Raw genomic sequence first — 11,751 nt, 5'->3', positions numbered from 1 at the left:
ACCTACCTACATCTACTCACCACCACCATTTCGGTACGCCATTACACATCTCTCGAATCCGCAGGAGAGCAACTGGTACATCCGGGTAAATGGTCTTGCTGTATTGTCACATCGCTAGGTGGGGGGTCTACCCAAAGCTCTAAAGGCCGAACCTACCAATAGGTACACACGAATACACCAATACGCATGTAAGCATGTACAAGATGTAGTCAAACCCAGGTTTCTCAGTTCAAAGAGGCTACGAAGATTGCAAGGATTACCCAAGGAAGCTAAACGACTAGTTGGTCCATCCTATAAATGAAGCTCATCTCATTCGAGCCTCCTAGCGTCTCAAATTTCCAAAGGCAAACTTACAAGAACAAAGCACTATTCAGAGCTGCTAGGTAGTAGGTTGTGTCGGGATGCCAAGTATCTCATATGTAGCTGCTATGTGATATGTAGGAGCAGATAGGGTCGCATCATTAATATCCAAATGTGGCAGTCTTTTAATGTAGGTGGGTATCCAAGTACATACCTACATGCCTACACATGGAAATGCACGGCCGCAGCAGCAGGAACAGCAGCAGGGAGGGTTCTGAATTAGCGATATCAGGTGCCAGATGGAAGATGCGAGTACGTGCGTCTCCCGCTTCGAAGAACTATCGTTGGCGCAATAAGTGTTTCGAAACCAGCATCAAGATACGCTAATAAAAAAAATAACCCAAAGGCTGAACGAGGCATTCACGCGAAGGAACCGTCAACTCCCATGCGCGTACGCCACTGCTCTCCCGCTGTCAACCAACATTGATCTGCCTCTGGTACAACCCTGCTATAATTATATTACTTTTTTTTCTTCTTTCTCTTCTAATTACATACCTAGTCTGCTAGTATACTATGTCCCTTGCTACCTCGGCCGAAGTCCCACCACACCTACCTTACCTAATAATATCGTCGTCTCTCAACGCCGTGTACATATAATTATAAGTGATACAAACTGTCTCGCACCTTGTGATGAGCTGGTAAAGTTGGAGATTACTGGGTTTAACGACATCCACTCGTTGATTCCCCTGCTCTTCTCGCTAAACCTCTCGCAACCGCAGAAACGTGGTTCGGGCCGACCGCTTCGCGCAGTTCATTCGGCATCGAAGCCATTTCTTCTAGTGAGGGCCATCGGTATGTACAGCGAGACAAGGCCTTGCGGAGGGCCGGTTGAAGATTTTGTCTGGGAAGCCTCACGTATTCCTTCCATGCGACCCACCGGGCCTAGATCGGGGTAAGATCTAACATTCAAGCTTTTGTCCATTTGTCCCAACAACATGGCCATGGGTCGCGAAGCTAGGAAGCTCCTGTCAGCAAGCCAAAGGGGATGATTTCCGTCCCTAGCAATGTATGCGTATCTCACTTCCTACAGCCGTAAACCTGTCGGCTGTCCAGAGCAGCAGGGACCAGGTGCCCGGCATTAAACCAGCGTCACCTTGCCATGTCTCAGAGGCTTACCGACCGCGCGAATCACCACTCGCGACATGGTTATGTGTAGCCAGCCATGCCGTTCGTAACTTGCGCTAGATCCAGCAGTCAAAGGTGGGAAGATCGTTTTCGTTTACGTGAAACGGTCACTGCATTGAGACTTTCTTTTGCTTCTTTGGTGGCGACCTACCTCGGTAGAAAAATCCGGAAGGTCCATCGATATTCTGGACCTCATAAAACCCCCACGACCGCCATGACCATCGCGGCGACCACGGCGACCAATATTTTTCATCATGTCAGCGACAAAGCGTTTTTTGTTTTGTTTTCTTTTTTTCTTTGGTAGGTATTTTTCTCGACTCGGAGTTTGATGACCACATATACCGGAATCCCATACTTCACCGGTCGAAATTCTTTGGGTCAGACTCTATACATGCTGATAGTTTGTAAGCCTCTTGGAGACTGGTTCGGTTGGGACAAGACGGATGGATCGATCCCAATTGGCTCTTCTCTTCTCGGACGCCTTGCAGCCCGCATGGAGGCGTTCAAGACGAGCTCCCTTTGGCTGTCAGCCTTTGTATTACCGCCAATGGAATGCATTAATAGCCTCATCAGGATCTACTTCCTGGCGTCTTTTGTTTGCACCTGCAATAATTGCCATTTGGGTCTCCGGCCCCGCCCTATCTACCGAATCGTCGGGTCGATCTCGCCAACCACGAGCATCCCTTTCGGACTTTGCTTTCCTAGCTTCGACTCTCGTCCGAATCGCCTAGGAGATGTTCAAACGTAGAGGTAGGTGAGCAGCTGCGTAGAAAACTTGAAGTGCCAACATGGAAACTTTCTTTGCACCTCGTGAAAGCATTCGGAATCGGGATCTCTTTTTAGTAGCTATCACATGGATTCTCTATTTTTTCTCTCTTTCCTTCTCGCAACGTTACATATCGCTTCAATCTCAGACGTCGCAGCACGGACCGGGGATCATCCTCGGTGAAGAGGGAATCTCTTTCTTCGCTCACCTTGAATGTCGCTCAATAAGATCATTACCTTCTTTATAAAAGTAGTCTGACCGCCGGTAATTGACTATCGAGTTTGACAAGCAGTATTGGTGAAGCCGAGGACCAATCACGGCCAAGAGTGTCTTTGGAATTCGATAGATGCTGCACGCGTCAGCGGCCGTGGCGCTCAACCATTCATTTGGTAAAACCGCCACATACGGGAAAAAACGTCCTGATCTAATTCCAATTCGTAAGGCTAGCACCTGGGCACCTGGGCAATGGTGGGAAACACTTGGCCTAACGTGTCCAACAAGGAATCGTCTAGATCCTGCAGGGGTTTTCTTGTAACTTCTCGCATTAGATCGGTAATGTATGTGAGAAGATCGAAGTCTCCGGTCCTGACTGGCTCTTCTCCTTCCAGAGATCACCACAAATATATGACAGTAGATTTTGAATAATATAGCCGGTCTTATCGAAAGCGAAACTTTGGTTCACTCTTTGATCTAGCGGGATGATCATCCGTATAATCATATGAAAGATTTCTAGTTTCTTAGTCACTTTCTTTTTTTCTTTTTTTTCTTAATAACCCATTCTCCTATAATTTACCCCTACCTCAAGTATAGCTGCTTATTTTTAAACCAGGTTCGTCAAGTGCGCACTTCGCAAAGTGGCTTTTTATCAAACCTGTATCAAGACTGCAAGAGTCGTACGACCAACGTCCATGAAATCGTCATTGGCGCCAGCCTGACGTATTGTTATGATTTTACCCACCGTTTAGCTCTGGAAGCTCGGATCAAGGCGTTGATCAGCTGGAACTCGCTCCTTTCTGAGAATAGGCCCAGTTACCCATGGCACCTTCGCCCAAGCACTACCAGGACAGCATCAATTCAGCGAGAGAGTTATTGTGTTACACATTTATGTATGCACGTATCATTGTCCTTTACATTGGACGGATGAAGATTCTCTCACCGCATAATACTACTCTGCTAAAGTCTGCGTCCAATATGTGTGTACGTACTTCCACCTTATATATATATATATATTACTGTACCTAATAATTCGCTAGCAGCGCCTACATACAAAAATAAAATAAAAAGCCAACTTCGAGCCTAATCTACTTGCCGGAGTCCGAGCCGTCCAGGTGTCCATTCAACATGGGGTTGGCGTTACTCTTTTTCCTTTTTTTCCTCTTATGGCGTCTTCTATCTTCCATTCTATGCCTTCCTTCTACTTCTTTATTTTTTTTCCTTACCCACGCCCGAGCTCCCCATCTGCGAATTACCCAAGCAATGCGCTTTCGCGGCGCCGACAATGGGGCCGCCCCTCTTCCATTCTTTTCGAGGATACCCTTGACGTTACACGGCATGACGGCCGCATACTGCTGCGTGTCTGTCGTTTACACCTTAACGTAGCTTGCCTAGACTTAGCCAGTCCGTTTTGGACTGCGGTTGCATAACCCCGTGTCTGAGATGACGCTGGGAAGCGAGCACATGGTTGCTGCTCAGTGGTGAGCTAGCCAGAAGATCAGTCAGCCATAGTGACCGTAGCGTCCCCATAGCGTCCCATTACACGTACGTAGTATATAGGATATGCCAAAGTAGGTAACTGTACATTCGGAATTAGCACATCGAATTTCTGCAAGTCGATCCGAGGAGGGGGTTTTGGTGGAACGGCAAGTCTTCGAGAAGGGTGAGGGGACCAGGCAATTATAACCGTAAAAGGAACCCCGGACGTTTGGTTTCGTTGGTTTCTATCACCTATCAGGGGAAAGCTGTATCACCGATCTCGATTGAGATTGTGATGTCGATGGTAGCTTGTTTTCGGGATCGGGATAGACTAAGGTAGGTTAAAGTGAGGTATGTATCATACTATCGTATAATCATACTTGACACATCGTGAACATATTGTAAAGAGCTTTCCAATGGGCATCCAGTGGCATTCTGAGCTTTCCCGTGGAGGCTTTTCCCCACTCGTCTCCCCGCATTAGAAAGACATTGTCTGTTGCGGCGGTCATCCAAGCACTAAGCACCCAAGGACCCGACGGGAAGAAAGCTGTCAGTTTCCCAATAGCGCATCCACCGGTTATAGGTAACGTGCTGAATAAGGTTAGGAAGCCCATGCAGACGGCACGGTCGTGTAACGTCGCTAAACAGGGCTCTTCGAGTCTCTTGCATCCTCACACATCAAACCTCCCTTCCTCCTAAGACCCCCCAAGCTTTTACAAGCCCCCAACTAACCCCCCTATCATAATCCAACGACCGCATGCGCGCCCGCACTGTAGGTATGTACCTAGGTACGTATTACTTACACCACAGCGGCCGCACGCGAAAGCTATCTCGACCTAGCGTTTCAACACGACATAAGGCGAACGATTTGGGGGGGAACACACGGGGGGGAGGAAAAAAAAGAAAACCGAAGGAAAAAAAGAAGAGGCGATCAAATATGCGCTGCCATTGAACAACCCCTTTTCCCTCCCCCCCTCCTTTCCCCCCTTCTACGTGACACGAAACACAGCACTAGTAGTCCAGCTTCACCTGCTTATCTTACCTTACACCTTGCGAGTAGCACGAGTAGTACGCGTGAGGATATGTCGTAGAATATATGCTGTAGAAGGTATGGCAAAAGACCGCCTCGCCGAGCCTAGGCGTAGATAGCACAGGGCCGGCGCGGAAAATAGCGGGAAAAGAAAAAAAAGAAAAAGAAACGAGGGACGACGAAGATGGGGAAGTGAGTGCTAGCTAGCTACGTACATACATCCATCCAACATGGCGCACAAAAACGGGTTTGGACAAACGCCGACCAGCCGCCCTGCCACAGCATCAAACGGGTGGCTGACTATCGTCTGCCGCCACGCCTTGCCATCAGTCCACAATGCCTTTCGTCATGATTATTTCGGTGTAAGATCGCTGGTATCGTGAGAGCTGTACCAATATCGTTGTATGGTGGCGCAAACGCTGTTCTCGTCACCTCTATCAACAATCGTGACGGTTTTGCATAACGTCAGGTTTAGACTCCACTCGGCTTCAATGGCGGGAGTAGCACGAACACCTCGTATCCTAGTATACAGGTAGGTATCAATTTTGCCTTACTGGGCACCTAGGTAGAGATCACATCACGCTTGGGGACACATTCGAATGGATTCCAAGGTAAGCATTTTATTATACCGTCGCTTTTCCGATTTTCTCTATGAACAGACCAAGGCAACCCATTCACTTGAATGGGTTGCCTTGACTTTTTGGTACCCAGAACCTAGGTAACTTGATATCTACCTCTCGGCGTATGTAACGAACCGAGACTACAAACAGACTCGATCCAACCCAAGCATAAACTACTCCGTATCCAGTCCAGCTTGCTTAACCAAACCGTAGAACACGCCTCTCTTTTGGATAAGTGCTTGTGGCGTGTCGAATTCGACCACCTCACCCTTGTCGAGCACGACTATCCTGTCGCTGTCGAGGATGGTGTTGATACGGTGGGCAACAGTGATGATCGTACGGTGGGAAAAGAGCGAGGATCGTAACGTATTCTGCAACATGGCATCCGTCTCAACATCAACTGCTGCGGTTGCCTCATCTAGTACAAGAATGTTGGATGGCGTGAGCATAGCACGAGCAAGGGAAATTAACTGTCGCTGGCCCGCTGACAAATTCGATCCTATATGATTCAATGCGTTAGTCGGCAAATTCAACAATTGACCCGTCGTTTACATGAATACAGTCGCATCCTAATGGTCAAGGCATCGCCGAGATTCATCAAAATCTGACGATCGCGCAGGGACCTGGCTAGAGAACTCTGGAAAAGGCAAACAGACGATAGGTGATCGACATGCCAAAACGAGCATTTCTTGCCCCTCGTGTGTCCTTGTACACTACCGATGCAGGTAGCCGGAGGCTAGAGGGGAATAATCGTGGACTGCAGCAAGAGCCGAAAGAAAGCGAAAAATCAATCACTTACCTCCTTCGTTGATCTTGGCCTCAAGTCCGCCTTCCATGCCTGCCACATGCTCCTTCAACCGTGCATGATCTGTGAGAAACGATATGTTAGCCTAAGTAAGATGGTGGGAAGTGACTAGGACCGGCGGAGTTACGTGAGGGCATGTGCCCTCTCGAACATGCGGCACGAGCAAAGGTGGGTGAGATTAGTGTAACACTTACCCAGTACGCTCCACAGCTCTGTATCATCATGGACATGGCCCGGATCTAGGTTATCGCGAACTGTACCCTCAAAAAGAGCCGCGTCTTGAGGAATGATAGCAAGACGGCGCCGTAAGTCTAACAACCCAATCGTGGATGTGTTGAGGTCGTCGATGCTTATGTTTCCAGTGACTGGCTCGATAAGGCGGAAAAGGGACAAGGTCAAGGAGGATTTGCCTGCTCCAGTGCGTCCCACCACACCGATTTTCTCATGGGATTTGATGTCCAGGTTGATGTTTTTCAGCACCAGGTCCAACCCTGGGCGATAGCGAGTACTGAAGTTGTGAAACTCGACAGCTCCGTGTGCAGGCCAAGCAACCTGAGGCCGGCGTTTGTGGATGATTTCAGGAGCTTCACTTGGCAGGCGCGCATACTCGAGGACTCGTTCCACAGATACAATGTTTGTCTCCACTTCCACCGTCTGGCGAACGATCCAATTTAGCGATGTCGTGATCTGTAGAGCGTACGACATGGCCAAGCCCACCATTCCGGCGCTCAGTTTACTGTGATTCGTGACGGAGATGATAGCGAACCCTGCGGCTCCGAGAATAATTATGGCCCCGAGGAATTCTAGTCGAATTGCTAACCACCTGTTTGAGCTGATAGATGGGAAATAGGCTCGCAAGTTTGAGTCGACCCGCCACTCGTTTTCTAGCTCGAATCGGTCCTGTTGTCGGTATGCCCGAATCGTGCTGATACCGCCGAGCGACTCCTGGAAGTGTGCATAAATGGGACTGCGGCTGACACTATCCAATCGCTTCAATTCTCGCGACGTTCGTAGATAGTATCGCTGTACCCAGTAGTATATCGCGCTGAGCGGTATGATTAATGCGATGAAGGCGGGAGTGCTGACCGAGATGACGACTAGGGTGAACCCAGAGCGCGCTAGATTTACGAAGAGCATGTTGAATGTTCTGGCCAGAACCTCATCGAGTTTATAGATGTCACTCGAGAACCGGTTTAGGATTCTTCCTGCTGGCGTGGTATCAAAGAATGACATCGGCGACCTGAAGATAGCGGTTGCCATTCTCTCGTGTAGCTTTCTCGAGGCCTCGATAGAACAGAATATCCATAGGATCAACGTTTGAACAACAGCCAAGGCAGATGAGCCGACACCCAAAGCAAAATAGATTCCCAGGTACTTTCCAACGTCAGGGTTAGCTTTGGCTTTTCCATTTACCTCAGACCAATTCTTCAACCAAACACTACCAGCTAAACAGCTATTAGCATTATTTCCAACAGACTCTAGAGCAATCCCTACTTACCAATTTGTGCGGCCTGTGCTGCGACTAAGGTAAAAAGATAGATAGAAACAGCCAACAGATTGCTGGTCTTGGCGTATTCGATGTAAACTATCGTTGGTTAGAATTTCAGTCGATTGAATATGAAGTCTGAAGAGAAAAGCACGTACCATCCCATTTGACTTTACCTTGTTCCAAATGCTCTTTAGCTTGCTTCGTCTTGGAACTGGGCTCCTCTTCGTCATGAAGTTTCCCCCTGGGACCCTTAAAGCTTGCAGCACTTGCTCGTCTCAAAGTTGACATGCTACCCGTTCGTCTTTGCGCGGCAGGACTTGTAGAAGGACCAGTCCTAATGGGTGCCAATTCAGCAATACCCTCTTGAGCTTCTTCCATTTCTTCTTTGTCTTGGGTGTTTTCGAGTTCAATATACGTAGACGTCTCGCTCCCTGAACCTTCTGGGGTAGCAACCGAAGAGCCAGTGCTAGATTCTTGTCCTGATGACTTAATGAGCTCTGCAATCCCTCCTTTCATAGCTATCAGTTGGCGGAAGGTACCGCTCTCGGCGAATTCACCATTCTTAATCTGATATATGAAATCTGCCTCGGGAAGTACGGATATGGCGTTAGTTGCTAGAATTCGGCATTTGGAACTGAGCAGACCATTTGAGCCCAATACGTTCTCGATAATGTGTCTACCAACATGAGAATCCACGGCAGACAAACAGTCGTCGAGTAGATAGATGTCAGCTCGCGCATATACTGCTCGCGCAAGAGCTACACGAGCTTTCTGCCCACCACTCAGGGAGATACCTCTTTCCCCAACAACAGTGTCATCGCCGTCAGGTAGCTGTGTGAAATCAGAAAGGAGGGCGCATGCCTTGACAGTCTGTTCATAGAAGTTTGACTCGTATCGGTGGCCGAAGATAATATTCTCCTTCACAGTCGCATTCATAATCCACGGCTGCTGGGCAACATATGCTACTGTGCCATGAACACGCACACTACCTTCGACTTTCCATAAGTCACCAAGAACACTCTGCAGAAGAGATGACTTTCCTGATCCGACTCTGCCGACTATGCATGTGAGCTCACCCTTACGACTGCTGAAGTTGATATCCTTGAGGACGTCCTTAGATTCGTGGCGGTTCCACGAGAAAGTTCCGTTTCGGATAATGACGGCTTCGTCTCCACGATCTTCAACTGCCGACCCAACGATGACGGCATCCGGTTGAACTTCCTCGGCTGCGAGGTATTCTGTCAAACGGCCCACTGCGACGCTAGCTTCGATGATAGAAGTAATGACCATAGGTAAGACAGCGAGAGGGAAAGTCAGTAGATTGAATAACGCAAGGGCAGGGAACACGATCTCGGTAGTCAATGGGACGTCATGCGTCCATACGAAGACGGCAAAGGTCGAGCATGACACCAAGAACGGTGTGGTGGACCAGGTGAAATTTGCGATTGCCTGTCCAGCACCAATTTTACGAAGATTTTTAAGCTCCAGATCATTTCTGACGTAGTTGAGTTTGTTCATGAAAGCTCCGCTCCAAGCATAGAGCTTGATGCTTTTCATGTTGTTGATAATCTCGGCAATTAAACGGCTTCTTGCATCCTTATTTTTCATTTGAGTCTTCTGTAAGCGCTTCATGAACCTTGCGATAAAACCATTGATGGGGATCATGATAATCATCACACCGATACCAGAAAGCATAGACCATCCTACAAGTTGATATAACGAGATCATACAGATGGTGATCTGGAATGGAGCTGACCAAAGCTGTTGCGCGAATTGGGTTAGATCCTGTAGACGTTGTGCATCGACAGCCATATAATTAACAATATCACCAGTCGTTTTCGAAGATCTGCCTTCGTTTGAGAGCTTTAGTGATTTCTTGTAGATAGCGGACGCCAAACCTGACTTGATTCGCATGCCAGTGACGAAGGCAAGCTGGAAATATTGATGCTACAATTAATTAGCAAAGCGTCCTTGGGGCAATTGTGTATTGGCGGACTCACAATCATACTAGTCTGCAAGCATGCGACGAAGAACATAGCAATGGCGATGGCGGCACCTTTTACAGCGGGCTGAGGCACCTTTCCTTCACTATAAGAGTCCACGAAGCTAATAAGATAACGTAGAAGCTGAGGCTGAGAGAAAGCTGCTAGATCATTGACAACTTTGAAGATAGTAGCACCCATGTAGGGTCCACCATAGGCATGGAACAAAGCTATCCATAGAGACGGACGCTTCTTATGCTCCAATTGATATTTCCATGCTCTCTCAAACCTATCTCCTGTCGCAGAAGTCTTATCGCTTGGGGACAGTCCCCAAAGATCTTCTTCAGTGAGAAATTGTTTATATCCATGTTTCATCAGAGGTGTCATCCACGAGAAAGTGAGGCGCGAAAATACTGTCGAATATTCCACTGGGCACTCCTCTCCTTCCTCATCAACTAACGCCTCGTACGCGCTGCGTTTTTGGGGCCAAAGCCATTCGACGGCGAATTCAATTGCCGAAAGACCAAACCCGACAGTATACGTTACGAAGTAAGCAAGATTCTTATCGTAGATTTGTTGTGATATTAAAGATCTTAACTTTACAGCGTACGCGATTAAGAGGAGCAGCCAGTAGAACAGCACGACGCCATTAGCGTTTCTCGTGCGATCGTGTTCAAGCCATTGAATCGTGAAGATGACGCCAAGGGAAATGAGAGTAAGGAAGGTTGTGAGAACTCGGAAATCGCCGTGCCATATTCCTGGGTAGCTTATAATCTGAATACCGAGCTGGGCGGCAACATCGGCGATAATGACAACGAGAAGTGACTATGGATATCAATTAGTATGCAGCGCGTCATCTAACCATTAGGAAATTTCTAAGATATCTGAACATACCTCCTTGACCCAGAACTGCAAATCCTTAGAAGCTCCGGTGGGTTTCTGCTTCTGTAAAACATACCATATAGCTAAAGCTCCGCAAAGAATGCCAAAGGCAGCAACAGCAAAAACCCACACGTCGATGAAGCACGGTGTAAAATCATATCTAAAGGGGCTCAAAGGTCCCCATCCTTCTTCATTGCCGCATAATGGTTGTTTGAACTCTTTCGTCGCGCTGAGATAACCCTTTCCGAGCTCTTGGAGAGGTCTGTAGCCCGTAAAGGACCCGGTTGATTGGAGAACCTGTTGGGAATGGTCACAGAATCCCATGGCCACCCTTAAATTGAATCTCAGATGACAAAGATCATAGTAGGTTGGTAGAGCTGGGAGACTCCAATTGCGCAATATTGTTCGGTGGTGACGGAAGTTTAAAGGAACATGAAAATTGATTGGTAAGGAAATAGATGCTGATATCGTTTTGGGAAATCTAGCGGCGAAACTAATGGCAAGCTTTTCCGTCGGAGTTTGGGAGTTTGGAAGCTTCTACTAACCTTTTGTAGCTATGTAAGCGTAAGCTGGGAATTGCAAGGAATTGACAATTTCTAGGCTGCTAGGCTGCTATCTGATTACCTGGAAAGCACCTGCACCCGTACGGCGTACGGGATTAAGAATCCTAGCAATTTCATTAGTTCCGACATCCGAGCTTTCGCCCCCGGTGTCGCCCGAGGTCGGCCTCATTGGCCTAGAACTTTATTATTATGCAACAGAGTAAAGAGATCATTGAGAGTTCCACTTTTGCTACTTATTCATATAATGCTAGAAGTCTTCAATGTTTTCCATGTTTTAACTGCCTGTTAATAAATGCTGTATTGAATATTAAATTGAGCATAAGGTAAATAGCGAGAAACTCTAGAGCTCAAATTCGTATCTACAGGTCGATAACTAATATGTTAGTCAGTGCACTGGCGCAAGTCTAAAGGATGCCATCCTCGCAGCCTCGTTATTT

The 11,751-nt window shown here is 47.7% G+C and overlaps 1 protein-coding gene across 1 annotated transcript; it reads right to left on the bottom strand.

The window, feature by feature from the left end:
• Positions 1 to 5,577: 5,577 nt before the first annotated feature.
• Positions 5,578 to 11,343, bottom strand: GGS22DRAFT_157296 (P-loop containing nucleoside triphosphate hydrolase protein). The gene is made up of 7 exons (XM_047960486.1): positions 10,764 to 11,343; positions 9,888 to 10,694; positions 8,043 to 9,834; positions 7,897 to 7,983; positions 6,593 to 7,843; positions 6,393 to 6,461; positions 5,578 to 6,092 (listed from the first exon to the last, which is right to left on the bottom strand). Exons 1-7 carry the CDS (start codon positions 11,073 to 11,075, stop codon positions 5,767 to 5,769), a joined length of 4,644 nt encoding a protein of 1,547 aa, XP_047821333.1. The 5' UTR covers positions 11,076 to 11,343; the 3' UTR covers positions 5,578 to 5,766.
• Positions 11,344 to 11,751: the final 408 nt, after the last annotated feature.

Source organism: Annulohypoxylon maeteangense, assembly GCF_022496945.1.
Source record: "Annulohypoxylon maeteangense strain CBS 123835 unplaced genomic scaffold GGS22scaffold_4, whole genome shotgun sequence".
Classification (NCBI taxonomy): Eukaryota; Fungi; Ascomycota; class Sordariomycetes; order Xylariales; family Hypoxylaceae; genus Annulohypoxylon; species Annulohypoxylon maeteangense.
The sequence above is the reverse complement of the archived record's forward strand: the minus strand, read 5'-3'. Positions and strand labels throughout refer to the sequence as shown.